General features: G+C 35.1%; 1 protein-coding gene across 1 annotated transcript in view; it reads right to left on the reverse strand.

Annotated features, from left to right (window-relative positions):
• Positions 1–24,607, reverse strand: part of PCDH15 (protocadherin related 15) — a 979,523-nt gene that overhangs the window by 702,026 nt on the left and 252,890 nt on the right. The window contains exon 3 of the mRNA XM_030809305.1: positions 6,833–6,898. Within this exon, the coding sequence (XP_030665165.1) occupies positions 6,833–6,898 (66 nt within the window). The remainder of the gene's footprint in view (positions 1–6,832; positions 6,899–24,607) is intronic.

Below are 24,607 nucleotides of genomic sequence, written 5' to 3' on the forward strand. Positions count from 1 at the left end.
AAGCAAATCTATTCATTGTGAAACATTATTTCAAATACATCAGGGTCCAAGGTGTCAAAAGAATATTCAAATAATACAAATAAAACATTTATTTAGCAAAACTTTCATATTTGCTATGCAACACAGAATGGAAATTCCAGTAGAGGTATCAATTGATCATCAGTAACAGAAAAACAGAAAGAAAACATTTGTTTTAATAGTGTTCCATAAAACTTACTCATTGAAAAGAAATTTTAGATTGATTGTTTCTAAGATTTGGCAAAGTCTCAAGTGTAGCATGAAAATTAATCACTTACTGTTTTTAAGTCATTTATAATATTTACTCTGACTGTTGTCAATAAGATCCCTCATATCTCTAAATAAACCCTTTCAAAGATACTGAATAAACTCCATAGAGAATATTGATGGGATGCTATTTGCTATTTTCTCACAAATAATGCTCACACCTTGCCTGTCCTGAAGGATTAAGATAAAACCAAGCACATTAATAAATTTTCACCAAAATATATTCAATAAAGAAGATCATTTTATCAAGCAAAGTAAATATGTTTGTAAGGATTTATGTGAAATGTGAAGCTGCTACTATTGAATCTTCCCTCTTTATTAATGATTTTTTAAAAGAGAATGTAATATAACAAAAATCACTTACTAATTTTGATGGTACACACTATCAAATTTTCTGACACTAAGTATTACTTTCCAACAGTAATTCATCATGTTCATATTGACCTTTGGGATGACTGTAATAATCCTCTACTGTGTGTTAAATGAGGCAGTGATACCACTGAGCCAAATTGAATGACTTAATGCATTTTCTGATTTTTTCTGAGTAAAACATATTTTTAAATAATAAAGTTGGCCGGGCGCGGTGGCTCATGCCTGTAATCCCAGCACTTTGGGAGGCAGAGGCGGGTGGATCACGAGGTCAGGAGATCGAGACCATCCTGGCTAACACGGTGAAACCCCATCTCTACTAAAATACAAAAAATTAGCTGGGCGTGGTGGCGGGTGCATGTGGTCCTAGCTACTCGGGAGGCTGAGGCAGGAGAATGGCGTGAACCTGGGAGGCAGAGCTTGCAGTGAGCCGAGATCATGCCGCTGCATTCCAGCGTGGGTGATAGAGTGAGAATCCGTCTCAAAAAAAAAAAAAAAAAAGGAATAAAATTATCTGTGATTGTGAACAAACATATCTACACACAGTTGTGAATTTGAATTTTTAATTATGCACTGCTAGGACATTGAATGAAGGATGAAAAAAAGAATTATTCTTTGTAAATTATATGTTACTAGATGAGGTCACCATCAACTGATTTGTTGGCAAATCAATTAAAAAGTCAAAAACATTTTTGACTAATCTACATACATTCAATCAACATCCATCTTCCCTATTTCAACCACATATGCTCTTTCTCATCTTTTCCAGCTATCTTCTTGCCATTTCTTAAACTTATCAGCATATTCATCTTCAGAGTCTGAATTTATTCCTCTGTCTATAATGTAAATTCCCTGGATGAATGCATGGCTCACATCTTCAGTCTTAATTTCATACAGTTTTGCTCCAATGTAATTTCCTCAAAGAAACAAGTCCTCTATCTGAAACAGCATCACTGCCTCCTCAGTTGTTCATCATGCCTTGGTTTCTTGCTCTGTTTCATTTTTTCTCCCTGTCTCTACCTCCATGTGGAAAGTGGTTTTGCCTGTTTTCGTCTCTGATGCATCACCAGTACCAGAACAGATTCTCACACAATATAGAGTGTCAATAATCATACCTTGAAGAAATAACTAGGCAAATAAATGATTAATGAAATGACTGATGGATTGAACAACAAAATTATGTATTGGGCATGTGTTCAAGTTTGTTTGTAACAGGGAACGAGAGAATTGCAAGCAGGTGGTCTTTACTTATATTCTATTTCAGCTGTTTTGTTGTAAAAATGAAGACAAATTTGGGAGAATAATTTTACTACTATACTTTGACTAGGAACTATTGTCTTTCTTACTCAAAACCAACTTCAGAAGCAACCCTCTCAACCACACCCAAGTCTGACAAGTCAAACCATTGCTCTGTAAAATTGTAAATTTTCAAAAGCAAACATACAAATGACAGTAAAAGCAATATCCTAGTTTCCAATGTGTCCTGAGGTACATGAAAATAGCTTAGTGCTAACCAGGTCAGCATTTTTGGCTTGAGAACCAAGGATTACTGTATGACAAAATGGAGAATCTAGAAAGCAAAAACTTGGATCAATAGTAAAAAAAATCTTGATTCTTGACATCAGTGGCAAGTTGCTTTGGTGGATTTTTTTAAAAAAGCACTCAATATATTAGTATATATCTACATTTTGTTGAATAAACCCATTTGAATTTAATAAAAAGTAGTGTACTTTAACAGTGCGTAGATTATAACAATTTCATAAAAATTTTATATTGAGTATACTTAACAGACCCATTTCTATTCATACTGAAAAGCAAGTATACATTCTTTGCTTAAACTACACTACGTGATATAAATATAAGATAAATGCTCATTTTAGTATATATGTCAAATTTGTATGAAGTAGTCATAGATGAAGGGATAGCAAGGACTTTCATATTCATTAAATCACATGACATACTTACATTTAGTTGAATTACATAAGTAATTCAATTTAGGAATACTTGGCATTTGAATATTTGTTTTGAAAACTGCTGTAGGAAATATTTTAAGTCAAAAAAATTTTCAAGATAGTTTTTGAATTACTATTTATATCTAGTGATTGCTAAGAACCTTTATACTGTTGATTACTGCATTCTATTCAAAAGTGAAGGTAGTGATAAGAGTTTCAGTGTCTTAACAGGGAAGAAACTCACAGCTCAGTTGTCTCAGAAACACAAATCCGAAGTCTAACAGTCAATATCTGATAATAAGGAATGGAAGAAATGAAATAACTGTTTATGGCAAAAGGAAATTTAGAGAAGAAAGGCCTTAAAGACAGGGAATGGTAAAATCTAAGACCTCAAGAGAGCCCGTGTAAGGAAGAGAGGATGGAGAAATACTGCTTAGGAAAAGTTCTGTACAAAGAAAACCTTCATGAGCTTTATTTCAAAGCCAGTAATTGAACTTTGGTGCTTCTTCCACTCTTACATCAATAAATTTCCACAAGCAACTCGCTCCCCAAATAACTTAAAAAAATTATACAACCTAAATGTAAACTTCTTCATTGACTCCATCATGGCATCCTTGGTTGATGTTGCTTTCAAATTACGGAGATACCTCAGAATTACCTTTCATTCCCAAATTTACTGAGAGTGTACAATATATTTTAAACTTTAAAGTCATGAAGCTCCTTCAGGGTGGGTTTTCTAATCTCTCACGTAGTGATATCCTTTTGTCTCTGAATCTGTCCATTTCTGTACAGTCACAGTGGTGTGTTCTAACCATGACTTAAACTCATTTTCTCCTTCTCTTTACGTAGCAGTGCCTGTACACTTTGGCAGATTCTGAGAATTAGTTTGAATGAGTGGTTCCAAAGTATGTTTAATGTCAATCTATAGTTGCTGTAAAGCAGCCAAGGGCTCTGATGTGGCTGGCACTCAGTGTCAGGCCTTCAAATAGTCCCAGAGTAACTGCCCCCGCCTCTCTCCTTTCAGTAAGGATTCAGTGCTATAAGCAACTTAGAGTCAAGAGAAACTAGAAAATATCTGTTCAGAAAGGTATTTTAGACATTCTCATTTAATTAAACATAGATAATGTGATCTGTTTCTCTAAATGCATTCTCCCCTCAAAATGAAATTACATACTAAATATGCTCTACATGCTAGTTCAAGAGCTTTCTGGTGGTAGTCAGGAACCAACATATCTCTTTGTGTGTCCACTTTGCCCCTTTACCACGTAAGCTTAGTATTACCAGCAATTATGATGAAAATAATCTCTTGTTCAGCTCAAGACGATGTAATGAATCCGTCATTAAGGTGCTGTTGAGGACAAAGATCAGGAATTGAAAGCATCTAACAGAGCCCAGGATGAGAAAGAAGTTTATGGATCTCTGGCTGTTAAATTCATAATTCTTCCAAGCATGCACATATGTATAAATGCACTTGACATATATATTCACAAAGAATATTTCCGTCCCACAAATTATAAAAGTCTTTGAGAGATAGAGACGTGTATAAATAAGTGTTCTATAAATGTAGCTCAATGACTTACATAAACAATTAGCTATAATTAAAAACATGAGCTATTTAAATGCTTTGCTTTAGTAGTGAATGCATTTAGCTATAGAGATTATTTAGCAATAGACATCAGTTAAGTGAGCCACAGGCAATTTGACTTGAAGTAAATTTACTAATTTAGCTGATTAAAGATTTGTTAGGCCTTTCTTTTCAAAGAAGCCTCAAAGTCTTTATAATGAGTGCTCATCGTTCTGGTAAAATAGGAAACCCACATGTTTTATTACTACCAATTAAAAGACACTGGAAAGGATAAATTAAGAGAGTATAGAGCAAGGCTAAAAATAACTATTTCTTTTCTTTATTTTTTTTCAGACAGGATCTCACTCTGCCACCCATGCTTCAGTGCAGTGGAACGATCTCAGCTTACTACAACCTTCCCTCCTGGCCTCCCAGGTTTGAATGATTCTCGTGCCTCAGCCTCCCAAGTAGCTGGGACTATGAGTGTGTGCCACCACACCTGACTAATCTTTGTATTTTTAGTAGAAGTAGCATCTTGCCATGTTGGCCAGGCTGGTCTTGAGCTCCCGAGCTCTAGCAATCCAGCTGCCTCAGCCTCCCAAAATGCTGGGACTACAGGCATGAGTCACCCAACATGGCCAGAAATAATTGTGTCATTGGGAAGTTTAGATTGCCTAAAGAAAAATATGAAAACATTTGCATGGATTGTTTCCCTTAGATTTTTAAGACGAAAATGATTAAAGCACTACATTATAATATCTGGCAGAGGTTCATTTGATCACCATATTTTTAGAAATTTAATGCAAAAGAGAAATGCAAAAACATTTACTCTCTAGATCAGTATTTATACTTCTTGCGATGACTTAAATAACTCTGGCAGCTCTCTGAGTAGTTGGCAGTTTCTGCAAAATAGGCCAAGTAAGGAGCACAACACTACTATACTATATCATGTCATTTTCTTCTAAAACACAAATATTGAACTTTTACCACCTGCTACTGTACAGCAGTGCTATGGCAACATCTTCGTAGAGTTCCTAAGCTCCTTTGAAAAGTAGGATCTAATCAGCACAAAAGGAAATAAACTCCCATCATTGCTGTTGCTATAATTACCTAGTTGGCAAAATAAGCTCTCTACAGAATCACACATTAAAACAAATTTGCTTAGGAAAACTAAATGTTTTACTTCAGCCCAGCTTATATTTTCAAATGAATTGGTTAACAATTAGAAAAGAAATTGTTGATAAACCTTGCATTATGTTTATCGAATTTTATTTCTGGTTAAAAAGGTTAACTGTTTTCACTGTGGAATATTTAGAAAATATAGATTTCTGTCTTTAAAAATAGTTAACCATAAGGAAGCCATAATTCATCATTGTAACAGAGAATCTTTTTCCATATATCTTTTACTTTATATTATTTTGATATTTTTTCTCTACTGTAGACACATTTGGGATTTATTTCCAACTTACATAAATGCATCATAATAACTCTAACTCATATGATTTTATTATCAATAAGGATAGATTTTAAAAACATAATCAAAATGTTCACATTTTTGTAATACTTAAATTTGTTTAAACAGAGGACAGCAGTACTGTAGATATTTCTGAGTGATTTCAAAGAATGTGCAGGAATATACGTCTGTGTCAATTTTTTAAACGAGTAAAAGGAGCATCTGTAATGCAGCAAAATCAATCAGGAAGAAGTAACTGATGCAGGAATTGCCTGTACACGTTTTCAAAGTACATGTACATGTGTAGATTGAATTACAAGAAAAAGGTCACTTTCTAATAAGGCAATTGACATAATTATTTTGTAAAAAATATAAAAGTGCAAGCACATACTTTAGAACAAATATTAAGTACAAGCTTAATGGAAGAGTCTATCATGTAATTAGCAGACAAAATGAGCCACAGACCACATTTACATACTTAGTTTAAAACAGAAACAGAGTCCCAAGAGATAACCATTTTACTGCTGCCTAGTTGAGGAGAAAACACTTTCAATATTTCTACATTAAAGTTCAGAGAGTCAAGGCGGCTGATGCAGAACAAAAACACTAATGATAACGAAAAAAAGTTTTTCCAAAGAAGAACTTGATATGAATTAGATATTAATTGTTAATTACTTCAGAAGACCCAAGTGAAAATTCAGACTTCTTTCTCTGCTCTTGGCCTTATTTCATGTTCCCGCTTTCTAAGCACATTCGGTTTTCCCATTAATCAGTCACAATCACCATATCTAATCGACTGTGGATCTAGATCCTTACCAGATCCTGGCCAATAGAAGTTAGCAATATAAGGCTTATTTTGTGGACCACTTCTTTGGAGGAATACGCTGTGTTTCTGTTAGATGACTATATACATGATAGTCAACTTCCAGCCCCTATCTAGATGCATTCTTGAGATGACTCTGAATCAAATAATTTCTCTTAAACCAAAAATAAATATTTATATTAATTGAATGAGACTTTTATAATGTATTCCAAATAAAGCATGAATTTCCAGAGAGTGGCATAATTTAAACCCATACTGGAGGGGAATTATACATGGATTTGGGTTGAAACTTTCATTTTAGTACCTCTACTCATAGCATATTGAGAATTAAAATCTGAAGAAAACCCTCTTAGATAAGACATTTGTAAAATAAAAAACTCACTCACCATTCCGACTCTCTTCGTCAATAGCAACTATGGTAGCTGGTGGTCCTCCCCTAGCTAGTTTGCAATCTAAAGAGAGAAAATAACCAAAAGCAAGAATTGACTGCAGGGGCACACACACTGAGAAAAAAAAATTCATTGAGATGTATATTAATATTTTAAAAGGAAAATCTTGCAATCTAATTAATGTGAATCACTACATTTAATATTATTTAAAAACATTTTATAATAACCACATAGATTCCTTACCACCTCATAATACAGTCACTTTGTGCATCACAAAACTACTCAAATCTTACTGAGAAAACACCAGCAGGGACCACTGGAGAGCAGAAGTCCTTCAGGACAGAGATAATGGGATGGAAATTTAACCCAAAGAAATAAAAGAAAGGGATGATTAACAAGGATAAATTGTAATTAAAGCATCACAACAGAAACAAACATAATTGGACTTTAATTGTGATAAAGGGTCTAATTAGAGAGAGTGAATAGAATTTTAATAATGTTCTAAAGAGAATAAAACAAAGACAGACAAGCAATGCTCATGAGGTTGTTTGGGGTTTTTATTTTTGTCATCTTACCCTCATATTGCCAGTCTGGAGTCAAAAGTATAGAGTCATCAATGGAAGCAGATCGGAAAAATGGAAGAAAGAAAGGAAGAGAGAATATATGTATATATTTAGTGAGAGATTTAAAGATATAAAAAGCATTATACAATAACAGTATCTAATGATTTGTGGAAATAGAATATATAAACTCTATCAGATTTTCTACTTCTAATATAATGTTAACACATTTACTGGATAATACACATCATTAGCATTTTAAAAGCCATTACAAAAAAGACTAGAAAATAACATAAAGTAAATTGGTATTTTTCTTACGGAAAGATAAATACGAATTACTTATGAACAGTCTGCTATCTGTATGCTGAAAAAACTTTAAGAATAATACCTGTCAAGCAGTAGTGATGATTAATTCATTATTTCAAACACTGCTAATATCCTGCCAGGTATCACATGATAAAGAACATAAAAAATAGTATCATGAGCTATAATATCCATGACAGTTGAAATGTGAAAGCTTTGCCTGCAGGATGTCAAATATGCATCTCTGAGACATGAAGTACTCTCCTAGGAAATACTTCGTGAGGCAGAGAGGGCTATGTCACGCAGTTATACATACATGGCACACTCCTGTACAGCAGTGCAAATTAATTTTGCTTAAAGTTTTCCAAATTTGTGTGTTATTTGGGAAATAATTTCAAGGTTTATTTACTTATTTATTAAAATTCTGCCATTTATTATGTACATATACATAAATAATTAGGCCTTTGGGAAGCACTGTTCTGTATTGTAAGGTATGTACTCTCTCATATGAAGCAAAGAAGCTGGGAGATCTACAAATTTTCTCTCTCTACACTTGTCAATATTGAAGGAGTTCCAAGTCATAACATTTTCAGATCTAAAATATCTCACACTCATTACGCCTCTTCCTCTCCTTATGCCCTCCTACAGAGCCCAGCACTACACTATTTGTCATCTCTGCTCTTGATTTAGTTTCCTCGCAGATCTCCCAGAAGTCTTATTCTCATCCTGCATTCATCTATTCCTTTCACGAGAATGATTTTCATGTACCCAAATCAAAAGTGAAATAATGGCACTCCTCTGAACAAAAACCTTACATGTTTCTTTTGGAGAAAATGAAAAAAAAAAAAAAAAAAAAAGAACAAAGTTTCTTCACATGGCCTTAACATCCTGTATTGAGAATTAAGCAACCTGTCCTTCAATTACATGAATCCTCTTACTGTGGCTGGAATGTAGCTTGTATTTTTAGCAAAATTTTGTTATCTAAATTCATTGTTGCCTTTTTGTGCCTAACAAATCTCTGCTACTTTTTGTAGAATTAGATATTTCACATATTTGCACATAGTGCAAATTAATTTTGATTAAGCCTTCCAAATTTTCGTGTTACTTGAAAAATGATTTCAACATTACTGTTTTATAAAATTCCTCCAATTATTATGCACATAGAAATGAATAATTAGGCTTTGGAAAGCACTGTATTGTACAGTATACACTCTCTCATATGAACACACACATACATATTACACACACTCATGTCACTGCGTGCCAATTGCATAATACCTACTGGAAGTGGATAAAAATTATGTATTTTAGTGTGAATATTGGTAGAGGAATAAATATTTAATCAACAACTTTATGGGCAAGCAGAATATGGAAAAATAAAGAAGGGGAAATTTGGATATAAATATTTTTAAACCTTTTTACAGTTTGTTACTATTAAGTTTAAAGGTAGGCTTTATGAAGCTAAGCCACATAATATCTTCATATTCCAGCCCTTCCTCACTCTCCACCTTTCCCATTCTCAAAGTTAATTCTCCATTCATACCAAACCAAATTTATGTTTTTTGCATCAACTGTTAAAATATACTTTCCACTCTTCTTCCTCTGGTTAATTTTATTCCTTTTTCAAGAATCTGCCTAGGCATCAACTCTTCTTGAAAATCCTTCTCGTTGTCATTCTAGATTAAGTGCTTATTATTCTCTGTATTTCTGCAGTACACACTGTATCCCATTGGACTAATTGCCCCATTGGCACAATACTAATGTGTCTTTCTCTCTCACAAGAGCTCCTTCAGACCAAGCCAGCATCATTTTCACCTTGGTAACCTCAGAACCTGATACTGGTCCTGAAAGAATGTTTGTTGACTTTTTCCACAACGTAGTCTGCTAAGCTACAATCTTCCATTAAAACCTCTCCACAAGAGCAGATCAGAAGTCTCTGTTCTCACTATGCCCTCAATAGCAGAAACAGCTAAGAAGAAGCTGTTTAACTACATTTTCTCCTGCTACAGTACCCTTAGATAATTCCCACTAAGATTTATTATTTTAGTAGATTCAAAATTCTCCCCAATAAAACATTTTTTATATACTACATATACTTCTGGATAAATACAAAAATAATTTAAACTTTTTTAAGACTCAAAACACAAAACGAAAAGAGGTTAGGCAGACACATAATGAATAATCTATTAACATTGTTCATAAAAAAGTGTTTGTTTTTAAATGATGCATTCATGACAGCATAATTAATTTGTTTTGAAGTGCACAAAAGCATTTTTAATAAGAACAATTATATTTAGAATTGTCTTGAACAGAAAGTAAAGTGGATGTAATAGCCAACTATATATTATGTATGAAAATATCCAAATGTAAATCAAAGGGAAGACAAGAAAGCAATTTGGGGGATGGGGAGATTGTACCCTATGGTCTCTGGATCATCTGTCTGCCACAGGAAAGTCAGGTGAGCTTCTGATACCTGTACCTTGGAAATGGACCTCCTTAATCTATTTAATTTCACCCTTGACTGTCCTGGTTAAATCACAAATTCATTGTTTTTCATGCCTAAAGTTTCTAGCCTGTTAGGCCTATACTCATTTTCCATATCCAATTTGTTGTAAAGTACAGGATATGAATACCAATAACTGAATGCTCAGTGTGGCTTATTTCTGCAAACTTGTCACAATGCTAAAAATGAGCCATATATTTAAAAATATTCATATGCAATAGATGGGATTTAAAATCCAAAGAGAAGAATTAAAAAGGCAAATAATGACTGATCTCACAGATACTAAACCTGTGATACTCTGTTTTCACTGTAGCCTGAATTTTAAGAGCATGTTACAGACAGGTCAGACAAAGGCTTTTGAAAATCTAGATTTTCCAAATATGCTCATTTCATAAAAATGAGAGCAAGCAACCAGGAATTAAAATTCTATTCCCACTTTAGCCTATTCTCAAAATGTTCTTTTAACGTTGATCAATTTGTTTTCAATAAAACTTCAAAACTATTAACTTTAAAAAATATATTAACATAGTAATTGCCCTTATATGTTAATAACTTGTGTATTGAATTTCCTACCCATATTTCTCTTTTGAGCCTGGGTCACATTTGCCCAGACAACTTCTGTACTTGCAATTTCAAAGTTGTCTTAAATGTAGCCCTCCAAATCGCATCCCAGTTGCTATCATAGCCCAAGACTGGATATTTTCAATATATATTATTTCCGTGAATGGCATAATTCTGCACCAAGCCACATAAGTCAGAAACCAGGAAGTCACATTTCACTTTACCCATCTTTCTAGCTTTCCAAAATGCACCGATCAGTAGGTCTTGAATTTAATTCCTAAAGAAAAACTTGTCATATCCACTCACCGCTTTCAATCTGCAGTGGTACCAGGCTAATCCTGTCTCTTGCCTAATCAGATAGGTTTTCCTAACTGCTTTCCTTACAATCAATCTTGCCCTTACTCTAACTTTCTATCTTTAAGCAGAGTGATCTTTATAATTAAAACCTTGCTTATTTTTAAAATAATTTACCATTTATTTTAGGTTATAAGCTAAAATATTTTGGCCATCTACAACTCATCACAAATATGATTCTAGAATGTAAACTAACATATTTTATATAACCTACAAAGTCCTGCACAATATGCCTTCTCCTTCCCTCTCCAGTCTCATCTATTGCCATGTCCCTATTTTCTCAAAGCAAAATAGTTTTTGATCCCTTGACTAGGTAAGCTTCCCCAATATATACTCTCATAACTCTGCCTCATGATATCAATTTATGATTACTTGATTCTTCACAGAAAGAAAACTCAGTGATAACATCGACCTTGTTTCTATTCCTCACGGTTGTGTCCACAGGGCAGATTTTCCTGGCACATTTTTGATTCCAAGCAATTATTTACTGAATGCAAAAACAAAGGGTCTTAATCATCAAATTTGTAACAATAAAATTAAAACAACACTCTGTGCATTAATTCCCTTTTTTTCTTTTTAATTTTTCAAATGTCTTTCTCAAGTGCAAGTGCAGCAGTTCCTTGAATGACATTGTTTCACTCAATGTCATTTCATTATAACAATGACAAAAAACAACAACTAATTCCAGGCCTGAGCCACCATCTGTGTGGATTTTTCAAGTTCTCCCCTAATCTGTGTGGACTTTCCCCGGGTAGTCCAGTTTCCTCCCACATCTCAAAGATGTACATGCTAGGTTCATTGGCATGGTTACATGGTACCAGCGTGAGTGAGTGTGGGTGTGTGTGTGAGTGGCCCTGAGAAGGAATGGTATCCTGTCCAGGGTGGGTTCCTGCCTTATGCGCTGAGCTACTGGGCTAGCAGGCTTCCTGATGGGAGGCTCTGAACTGGTAAATAATTATCTCACTTTTTTTTTTTATTAATCTTTCTTAAATGCATGTATAGCTCACATTTACTTCAATATTTAATATAAGAATTTTTTTGGTCTTTATTTAGATGTGTGGTGATGTTTTTGTAACCATAACTATGCCATAGGAACTTGTTTATATTTTGTTTCGCCTATAATAAAATCTATTTCATTATATGCTATTTCATTTAAAGTCTCAATTTCCAATAACCTATGGACAATACTAACTGAAGACTTACTGTAATGAGGAAAAAATGGACAGATAATTTGTTGTCTAACGATAAGGTCATTGGTGATATCTCAGCAGATGTGAAAGGCTACCAATAAAGTAAGAAAGGTGCAGATAATTCTGCAAGAATTTGAGGTTATTTGGAACAAGTTGTGAAAGATTAGAGAGAGCTCACAATAATAGACAAAGTAAAGTGATGAAATAAAGAAAGGAGAAAATGTTCACTTGCTTCCAGTTGTCTATAATTTCTATTAGAATTCCAAGCTGTTTTATGATTTTACCAAATTGTATCTTAAAGGAATAAAACTAAGAAATTTCCAATACTAAAGTTTAAATTATATCAAAGATCAACTTACCTTTTTTTGTCATCTTAGAATTTTTAAGCTCTTCCCTTACAAGCTGCCTAAATCACCAGTGAACTCTGTGGCACCTAGTAGAGTATTTGACTTAACATAATCATTTAATTTATTTGCTGCATTAGGAAATATCTTCCTCTATGGCAAATAAAATGAATAATTCATCAAATCCTTAGCTTTAACCATTTCAAATCTTTGGGGCAGTGTTTTAAGATGTTAAAGAAATGGGTTTCTAATATATTATAGTGGTTGTGAACATGTGCTTTGGAGTCACAAAACCCAACTTCAAATCCTAACTTTGGTTTTTAATAGTTGTATAATATTGGACAAATTATTTAACCTCTTGTATTTCATTAATGGGGATAAGAGTAATTACAACTAACTCATATATTTTTACAACAAGGACAAAATGAGAAAATCTATGGTAATTTCTTAAAAGAGTGTCTGGCAAAATGTACAGGCAGAATAGGCATACATTTGCTTTTTATAGTATCCTTATTTTCATGAGGAATATATTCGAATAAAATGTTTTTTCTATTTTTTCCTTTGATCCAAGGGTGATAGTAAATATAGTAAACAAACCCTCTGCTCTCCCAAATATTCAGTGAGGGCAGATCTTAGTTATATATGGAATTGTGAAATATACTTTTATTAAGAACAAAAGTAATTACATGAAATGTCACTGGTGGTCTGTAGGGACAAAAATTTGCTTGAATTCCTATCCCAGATACCAAGCTAGATATACTCTGATGGATTAAATTTACTAGGGAAAAATAGACTCCTTGAACTTGAAGCTTAAGAAAAGTAATGGGGTTCTCACAGTCCTCTACTGGTCGCAGTATGCCCTTGAAGTGAGTTGGTGAGATTCCACAGAAAGATCAAGAAAGAGTTGCAGATTTTGTGAAACCTCTATTCCTGTCAACATTTCTCTATTACCAGTTTGGTTATTCAGGGTCATCTAGTCTCTTGTTCATGTGTTTGTACTTACACAGACACAGACACACACAGACACACACACACACACTCTGAATCTATTGCTAAGTTCAAAGCAATTTGGCCTCTCATTCAAAGAGGGTACTGTGTTCTCTTTAAATTTCATGCTACACAAGCATTCTGTTTTCAATTTGCATGTCACAAGCAGCAGCAGAGGGACTGTTCTCATTTTTCCTGTTGATCTTTGGTATATTCATTTCCAGGAAAATACACACAGGAGTGAAATCTTAAGACAGATATTACTTGTTTTACATTTTGACTGCTTCATCCAAAAGAAAAGTTTGATCTTGAATTTATAAAATCAGTGGAACAATAATCTAACTTGTATGATCGAAAGTTACAGTCAACAAAGTAAGGGACAAAGACAATGATTGAACAAAAGCAAAATAAACTGAGTAAACTTAAGGATACAGCAAGTAATTCAGTTTCAATTCAAGAACAGGATATGCTACTTGTGTTACTCTCTTGGCATTACTATTTGCAGATTTCAGATTTCACCATGAAGGGAGCAAATAATATTTTATGTACCTTAGTGTCATTATTAATTGAATTATATAATTTGATGAAGACTTTAAAACAACATTGTCTAGTAATATCCACCAAAATCATTCAAGGTAATTACTCAACATCATTGCTTTCATCAGTACAATTTACTGTAGAGACCATAGCTACCTCAATCTGTACTTTTTAAAAAAACAATTTCCTATTATTTCATTTTATTCTAACTGGTCTATCAACAACAGCAGACTTGCACATAAATGGCATTTGGTCAGAGACAAGAAGCCCATACTTATTCTTAAGAAGTTTGGCTGGGTGTGGTGGCTCATGCCTGTAATCCCAGCACTTTGGGAGGCCGAGACAGGAGGATCATGAGGTCAGGAGATCGAGACCATCTTGGCTAACATGGTGAAACCCCGTCTCTACTAAAAATACAAAAAAAAAATTAGCTGGGCATGGTGGCGGGCGCCTGTAGTCCCAGCTATTCAGGAGGCTGAGGCAGGAGAATGGCGTGAACCCAGGAGGTGGAGCTTGCAGTGAGCTGAGATGGTGCCACTGCACTCCAGCCTGGGTGACAGAGTGAGACTCCGTTTCAAACCAAAAAAAAAAGAAGTTTAGGGTTCTAGGGGCTTTAGGAAAAAGGCAGGATATGAAATAAATTGTCAGTAGAAGGCCGCTCCAAAGATGAAGTATATAATTTTAAGATTGCTTTTGTTAATTGAAAATATTATTATACTTTCTTATTTTATAGTATAAAACTATACTGTAAATACATTGTCAAAACATGTTAGTCTTTGTATTCATACATAATTCTCTTACATATAATTCATACCACATGAGTTAGAAACTGCTTAGGTTTTCCTTCCATTGTGGGTTGCAACTCTTCTTTTCTTGTCTAAGCTTCCATCAAGCAACCATGACTCAATTTGAGGAATTTAAGATGAATAGAACAATTCTTGGTCCAAGGTGTAATATTACCACTGACATCAAAAGAGGCCATATAATGTTGTGGTTAAGAACATTGAGACAGACTGCCTAGGTTAAATACTAGTCACATTTAACACCTTGCTCACTCTTAGGACCTCTGAAAGTTAATTAAATTCTCTCTAGCTCAGTTACATTACTTGTAAAATAGATGTTGTTTTAGAGTAATGTCTGGCTTATGGAAATGCTTTCTATGTTATTGTGAGATAAAGTTTTATTCTAATCAAATGAGCGAATCACTTAAAATAACATGTCTGTTTTTTAAAAAGCAATGTCATATTTTTTTAAATATTTCAGTAGCAGTTTCTTACATTTTTAACATTCAAAGGAAAAACAGATTTTATTAGTAGATCAAATAAGGAATGGGGCATATGTTAACTTTTTAAAAAAAATTTCAAATTTTCTTTTATATTTAGGAGGTACACAGTATGCAGGTTGTTATCTGAGTATATACTGTGAGGTTTGGGATATGACTGATTCCATCATCAGGTAATGAGCATAGTACTCAATAGTTGTTGTTTAAATACTTGTCCCTCTTCCACCCTCTCCCCTTTTCTAGATGTCCAATGTCTATTATTGCCATCCTTATGCCCATGGCTATGCAATATTTAGCTGCTACATATAAGTGAGAACATGAATTATTTGGTTTTCTGTTCCTGAGTTAACTTGCTTACGATAACAGCCTATAACTGCATCCGTGTGGCTGCAAACGACATGATTTCATTCTATTTTTATGGCTGCATAGAATTCTATGGTGCATGTGCAGCACGTTTCCTTTATCCAATTCACTGTTGACGGGCACTTAGATTGAATCCATGTCTTTGTTATTGTGAATAGCACTGCAGTGAACATACAAGGGCATGTGACTATTTGGTAGAACAATTTGTTTCCTCTTTTTTTTTTTTTTTTGAAACAGAGTCTCGCTCTCGCCCAGGCTGGAGTGCAGTGCAGTGGCACGATCTCGGCTCACTGCAAGCTCCGCCTCCCAGGTTCACGCCAGTCTCCTGCCTCAGCCTCCCGAGTAGCTGGGACTACAGGTGCCCACTACCATGCCCAGCTAATTTTTTTGTATTTTTAGTAGAGATGGGGTTTCACCCTGTTAGCCACGATGGTCTCGATCTCCTGACCTTGTGATCTGCCCGCCTCGGCCTCCCAAAATGCTGGGATTACAGGCCTGAGCCACCGCGACCGGCCACAATTTGTTTTCTTTTAGATATATAACCAGTAATAGGATTGTGAGTCTAATAGAAGAGCTGGTATCAAGTCTGAAACTACTGTAAAATATCAAGGAGGAGAGTCTGCTCCCTAACTCATTCTACAATACCAGCATCACCCTGATACCAAAACCTATCAAAGACACAAGGAATAAAGAAAACTACAGGTCAATATTCCTGATGAACATACATGCAAAAATCTTCAACAAAATACTTCCAAAGCAAATAAAGCTGCACATAAAAAACTTAATCTACCATTATCAAGCAGGCTTCATTCCTAGGATGCAAGATTGGTTCAATGCATGCAATTCAATAATTGTGATTTATCGCATTAACAAAATTAAAACCAAAAACCATAAGATGTTTGAGAATCTCCAGATTTCCACATTGGCTGAAGTAATTTACATTCCCACCAATAGTATACAAGCATTCCCTTTTCTTTGCAGCATTACCAGCATCTTTTGTTTTTTGACTTCTTAATAGTAGCATTTTGACTGGTGTGAGGTAGTATCTCATTGTGGTTTTGATTTGCATTTCTCTGATGATTAGTGATGTTGAGCATTTTTTCATGTTTGTTGTCTGCTTGTATGTCTGTTTTTGAGAGATGTCTGTTCATGTCTTTTGCCAATTTTTTGATGTGGTTATTTGGTTTGTGCTTGTTAAATTATTTAAGTTTCTCATAGATTCTGGAGATTAGACCTTTGCGGGTGAATAGTTTGAAAATACTTTCTATCATTGTGTAGGTTGTATTTTTACTCTGTTAATTGTCTTTTTTGTCGGGCAGAAGCTCTTTAGTTTATGTAGGTCCCAATTGTCAATTTTTGTTTTTGTTGCAATTGCTTTTGAGGACTTGCCATAAATTCTTTGTAAATGCAAACATCAAGAATAGTGTTTCCTAGGCTTCCTTTTAAGATTCTTACAGTTTGAGGTCTTACACTTAAACTTTTAATGCATGTTGAGTTAATTTTTGTAGATGGTGAAAGTAGGGGGCCAGTTTAATTCTGTATATGGCTAGCCAGTTAACTCAGCACCATTTGTTGAAAAGGGGGTCCTTTCCCCATTCCTTATTTTTGTCAATTTTGTCGAAAATCAGATGATTGTAGGTGTGTGGCTTTCTTTTCGGATTCTCTTTTCTGTTTCATTGGTCTATGTGTCTATTTTGTACCAATAACATGTTTTGTTACCAGTACTATAGCCTTAGAGTATAGTTTGAAAAAAGCTATGTTGTTTTTGCTTAGGATTGTGATATGGTTTGAACTTGTATCCCCATCCAAATCTCATGTCAAATTCTAACCTCCAATGTTGGAGGAGGGGCTGGTGGGATATAATTGGATCATGGGTGCAGGATTCGCTCTTGTTGTTCTTGTGATAGTGAGTGAATTCACACAAGATCTGGTTGTTTTGAAGTATGTAGTACCTTCCCCTTCATTCTCTTCCTCCTACTTTGGCCATGTCCCAGTCATGCTTCCTGTACAGCCTGTGGAACCATGGGCCAATTAAACCTCTTTTCTTTATAAATTACCCAGTCTCAGGTAGTTCTTTATAAGAATGCAACAACGAACTAGTACAGATTGCTTTGTCTCTTTGGGTTCTTTTTGTTTCCATACGAATTTCAGAATTTTTTCTAATTCTGTGTAAAATGGCATTGAAAGTTCAATAGCAACAGCATTGAATCTCTTGATTGCTTTGGAGATTATGGCAATTTTAACAATATTGATTCTTCCAGTCAATGAGTATGAAATGCTTTTTCCATTTGTTTATGTTATCTATGATTTCTTTCAGCAGTGTGTAGTTCTCCGTACAGAGGTCTTTCAGCTTCTTTGTTAGACGTACTATCTAAAAGCCCTACTTAAAAGGCACAGAGTGATGGGTTGGATAAAGTAACAACACCCATTCATCTGGTATCTTCAAGAGACCCTTCTCACATGTAATGATCCCCATAGGCTCAAAGTAAAGGGCTGCAGAAAGATCTATCATGCAAACAGAAAACCAAATGCAACAAGGGTCACTATTGTTATATCAAATAAAACAGCCTTTAAGCCAACAACAATAAAAAAGAACAAAGAAGGGCATTATGTAATGATAAAGGGTTCAATTCAAAAAGAAGACTTAGTTATGCTAACTATATACATATGCAATATTAGAGCATCCAAATTCATGAAACAAGTACTTTTAAACCTACAAAAAGACTGACATAGCAAACAATGATAGTGGGGGTCTTCAACACCCCACTGACAGCATTAGACAAATCATTGAGGCAGAAAACTTCTGCAGAAATTCTGGAGTTAAATTTGACCCTTGACAAATTGAGCATAATTTATGTTTACAGGACACTCTATATTATCAACCACAGAATATACATTCCTCTCATCTGCACACAGAATATACTCTAAGATCAACCACATGGTTGCCCATAAAGCAAGTTGCAAAAAATCCAAAAGAAGGTCTTTCCATAAAACAAGTCTCAAAGAAATCGAAGTTATACCAACCACATACCAACCACAGTGGAATTAAAATAGAAATCCATAACAAGAAGATCTCTCAAAAACACACAAATACATAGAAATTAAGCAACTTTGCCCCTGAATGAGTTTTGGATTGTAAGGCAGAAATTTTAAAAAATTCTTTTAAATAAATGAAAAAAAGACACGCAAAATACCAACATCTCTGGGATGTGGGAAGAGATATGTTAAGAGGAAAGTGTATAGTGCTAAATGCCTACCTTAAAAAGTTAGAAAAATCTCTGATTAACAATCTAACATCACAACTAGAGTAACTAGAAAAACAAGAACAAACTAAACCAAAAGCTACCTGAAGAAAATACATAACTAAAATCAGGGCAGGACTAAATAAAATTGAGGCACAAAAATCCATAAAAGCATCAGCAAAACCAAAAATTGGTTGTTTGAAAGGACGAATAGGATCCATAGACCACTGACTATATGACTATATAAACAAAGAACAAAACAGAGAAGATTCAGATAAGCACAACATAAATGACAAAGATGACATTACAACTGGTCCAACAGAAACAAAAAATCCTCAGAGACTATTATCAACACCAGTGTTCACACAAACTAGAAATTATAGAGGAAATCGATATATTCCTGGAAACACACAATCTCCCAAAATTGAATCAGGAAGAAATTAAAACCCTGAACAGACCAACACTGAGTTCCAGATTGACTCAGTAATAAGAAACCTACAAACCAACAAAAGCCCCACACCAGATGAACTCACAGCCAAATTCTACCAGATGTACAAAGAAGAGCTGGTACCAAATCTACTAAAACTATTCCAAAATATCAAGGAGTAGCTCATTCTACAATGAATGCCAGCATTACCCTGATACCAAAACCTGTTAAAGACACAAGGAAAAAAGAAAGCAATATTCCTGATGAACATAGATGCAAAAATCTTCAACAAAATACTTTCAAACCAAATAAAGCTACACATAAAAAACTTAATCTACCATTATCAAGTAGGCTTCATTCCTAGGATGCAAGATTGGTTCAATATATGCAGTTCAATAAATGTGATTCATCACATAAACAAAATTAAAACCAAAAACCATATGATAATCCCAGTAGATGCAGAAAAAGCTTTCAATAAAATCCAATGTCTCTTCATGATAAAAATCCTCAACAAACTCTGTATCAAGGGAACATATCTCAAAATAATAGGAGCCATATATGACACACATACAGCTAACATTAAACTAAATGTCACAAAAGCTGGAACCATTACCCTTAAGCACTGGAACAAGACAAGGATACCATTCTCCATTCTCACCACTTCTATTTGACATAGTACTAGAAGTCCTAACTACAGCATTCAGGCAAAAGAAAGAAATAAAATGTACCCAAACAGGAAACTAAAGAAGTCAAACTATCTCTTCTATAACCAGGAAACTCCAGTGACATCACCAAAAAGCTCCTGAAACTTATAAATGGCTTCAGTAAAGTTTCAGGATACAAATTCAATCTATAAAAACATATTAACATTTTTGATGTGCATTTAACATACTGAAATCATGACTTAATACATTTCAGTATATAACCATCGATTGTTTAAATTATATAGTGATAATTGAGCTATACTTTCTTTTTAAAAATTATCTGAGGAATGTTTATAAACTAAAAATAAATAACTCTTGTTTGATACATACAGTACACAGTAGACAGCTTCTAAAAGCTCTTTACATGGTGAAATAAGATCTGTTATTCTAAAATCTTCGCAAAAGAACTTTTCTGTTATTAGCTTGTTTTTCAACATTATCCAACTTGTCTCTGTGTTTTGTAATTGAAATATAAAGGAGAAAGGAAAAGGATAAGTATTTGTGTCCATGTGGATAACAAAATTATTCATCAAACACTTTATGAAAAGCAGCTTATATATCCATCTTGTTTCTGAAAAGCGGATTTGTTATTTTTTCTAATTATTCTTAATGAGGAGGCTCAGAGGAAATTCTTAATCATGATTCTTACTAAGACATTCAACAAGGTCAAAAGATAAAAGCTGCAGAATCAATGTCACTGTTTAAAATTACACTCTTCCAACAGAGAGATTCTTAGTAAGTCTTTGCTTACAGAGTACTTTGACTACTAAATAAAATTCTTTGCCACAAGACAGTTATGTGTACTTAAGCTGCATTAAAAAAAGCAAACTGTATGGATTAATTTTTGAAACAAAAATTTTAAGCATTTAATTACTTATTAAAGAACATATCCATGTAAATATGTCCTTAGTTGTCCTGTTTTGACATACATTAGCATGAAATAGATGTGCCACATTTACAAGGTACGGGATGTTGAAGCAATTTTCCTACTTAAATGAAGTAATATAGGCTTATATTTCTGGAACTTCAGAAGACTGTGCTAATATTTACCTTTCTGTTTCATCATCTAGGATATAACTATTTTTCACTTATGTGTGAAGCGGGAAAGTTGTTAGACATAGCAGGAAAAAGTACTTCGTATCACTGGCTGGCAGAGAAAGTTTATATATTTGAGTTTATACAGGTAACTGGAAATTTAGAAGTATTTTCATGTTTGTTGTTATTTTCTTATTCCTTGTTGTCATGAAGAATGTTTGGACTGAGGTTCTACTATGAAAGGTGAATATCCAAGGGTAGAATGAGTAGGGACTGTGGCTGAGAGTTATGAATGAAGAAGATTCTGAAAAAATAACAAAAAGCATAAAGCAAATATTTCCTACTTTTTCCAAACATCACTTCTTTCTTTCTCAGAAATTTCTCTGCTACAAACCCACCTGATAACAACTTCCTTAGAGCCACAGAGCCAAAGTCACTACAGAGGAATGTTTCATATAGAATAGGAAGTTCCAAATGAACCTACGTTCTTTTTGATACGGGAGTACTGGGAAGGGAAGAGCGTAGTCCCTTTAAATGACATGGAAGGGGGAAAGGGAAGTGCTGAGTGGAGAAGGGCATGGTCCCTGGCTAGGGCTCCATAGGTGAAGACAGACGCTCCTGCTTTTGTGCCCAAATGTTGCATTTTCCAAGACCACCCTGGCCCGCCATGCCCCCATCTTGGGCCTATAAAAAGCCAAGACCCTAGCAGGCAGACACAAATACGGCTGGACGTGGTGAGGAACACACTGCCAGAAGAAGACATAAGCGGCTTCTTATGTCGAGGGAGCACACCAGCGGAAGAGCACACCGACAGACAATGGCACGCGTGCAGGCCACCCACTGGTGAGAGGAGGCGGAGCTTGGTCCGGGGAAGTTGGAGGAGAGCTGGGCCCACTCAACTCCGAATGTTCCAACTCCAAGGGAAAAGCATCTCCCTTCTGGCTCCCCCATTGGCTGAGAGCTGCTTCCACTCAATAAAACTTGGCAGTTGTTCTCCAAGCCCACGTGTGATCCGATTCTTCCAGTACACCAAGGCAAGAAACCCTGGGATACAGAAATCCCTCTGTCCTTGTGATAAGGAAGGGGGTCTAATTAAGCTGGTTAACACAAATCACCTGTAGATGGCAAACTGAAAGAACACCCTGTAACACATGCCTACTGGGCCTTCAGCTGTAAACATTCACCCCTAGACACTGGGGTCAGAGCCCCACACCCTGCCCATTTGCATGCTCCCCTTGAGGTTTGAGCAGCAGGGCACTGAAGAAGCGATCCACACCCCCAAGGCATGCCCTGCGAGGGGGACAAGGGAACCTTTCCCATTTCATTTTCATTGTTTCACAATAAAGAAGTGACAACGGGCCGGGCGCGGTGGCTCACGCTTGTAATCCCTGCACTTTGGGAGGCCAGGAGATCGAGACCACGGTGAAACCCCGTCTCTACTAAAAATACAAAAAATTAGCCGGGCGTGGTGGCAGGTGCCTGTAGTCCCAGCTACTCAGAGAGGCTGAGGCAGGAGAATGGCGTGAACCCGGAAGGCGGAGCTTGCAGTGAGCTGAGATGGCGCCACTGCACTCCAGCCTGGGCGACGGAGCGATACTCCGTCTCAAAAAAAAAAAAAAGAAATGACAGCGGATGGATGTCTACCTATGTCAACTGTTTTTAAAAATAATATTTCATGTAATGAACTGGGCTATGAAATTTGATCATATGATTTGGGTCATTCTTGTCACACCCAATTAAAAAAAAGTTGAGAAGCCAGGGGAAAAAAAATCAGGACATGCAGCATCGCTCTGGAAACGTAATTTTCTGCAAGTCTGGCTGTTGAAACTGCCTATTCTAACCCGAGACAGTTTTATCTGTAACCGCTGAGACAACTTGCAACTCCAGGGCTAATTTTCCCCACTGCTGTTGCTCACCAAACGGAGTTTGCCAGCTCCCCAGAACCTTACTAGTCCCAGTGCATTTTCTCTAAGAGCAATACATAACATTTCTCATTTTTATAAAATCACCAACCTTCTCTTTGTTCTTCAGACATACTGAAGACCATCTGGTCTGTGTGTATGCTCCAAGCTGTGATTCTTTATTCTCAAAGAAAACATTAAATTTAGAGATCCATCTCCATATTTCTATTTTGACTTCAACAATCCCATTCTGCATCATAAACCTTGAGAGAATAACATCCAACCAAGTCAGATCAGTAATTTGATCTGACATTTCTTGGGCTGAAAGAAAACTTTTGTTGGCAAGTTTAGCAAAAGGGACTTCGGCCACATGCTGAAGTATGCATATGTACAAATGAATTACTTCAAGGAAAATGAGCTAGGATAACAGCTTTTATATTGGCCATAAGGATAAAAACATATTATTGATTAACTGCATTTTTTGGAGCTTGGAAGTTTTCTTGAGAATTCTCTAAAACTAAATATAATAAAATGCTAAGACAAGTATTTTACCACCCTTGACATTTAGAAATGAAGTCTTTGACAGTTTGTTATCCACATATATAACATATGATGAGGAAAGTTTTATGTCCTGCTGAGCTTAGTTCTCATAGGCTCAATTTTAGACAATTTCTATATAGATGCCTGCAATTTTGAATATCTGCTGCTGTTTATGAGGCCTTCCCAAGGGTGGTACTCCATATTTAATTTAATTGTGTTTGCATATATCATACATTTTGCCAACAGTAAGCTCTAAGAGCATTTTATAGTTGATAACAACTTCCTTTATTGCTTTCCAAGCTATATGATTTCTTACTTTAAAACCAGCCTTCCACCTTCAGTATTGTTAGTTCTAATGGCATACACACAATGGTTTTCTCCACCATGTTCAAACAGAGGGTAAAACTACTAAGAGTGGAAATTAATCTGTTAAAAATTTCTGTTACATTAACAGCATTTTATTATATCTCTCCTCAAATTAATTTACTTGAGTACAGTGCTAGAATTGTTATTCTGTTGTTAGACTTCATGCCTTAAATTTTGGTAATATGTCTATCATCAGGAGGTTGAGATTTTCAAAAATTTTCAATTACCATAATCAGACACAAGGACTAGGAAATGAGATCAACTTAGTCCCTCTAATCACAAATGTCTGTATTCTAAAGCTCATGAACTTGACACTAAGGGAAAGCCTCAGAATGGATTAGAAAATGCTAATAAAAGTGGAGAATGTGTAGGAAAAAAAGAGACCTGGCTAAAGGAAGGCATGTTTCCGATTTTAGAGCAAGGACAGAGAAATTTTTACAGTAGATATAAGAATTCACAAAGCATAGTTGTCTGGAGCAAATAATGTCTTTCTCTACTAAAATAGCTTCAATACTACTTTGTTGCAGATTGTACTAATTAACAGTTATGTTAATGATGGTAACTCATCATCAC

Source organism: Nomascus leucogenys, chromosome 3 (genome assembly GCF_006542625.1).
Source record: "Nomascus leucogenys isolate Asia chromosome 3, Asia_NLE_v1, whole genome shotgun sequence".
Taxonomy (NCBI): Eukaryota; Metazoa; Chordata; class Mammalia; order Primates; family Hylobatidae; genus Nomascus; species Nomascus leucogenys.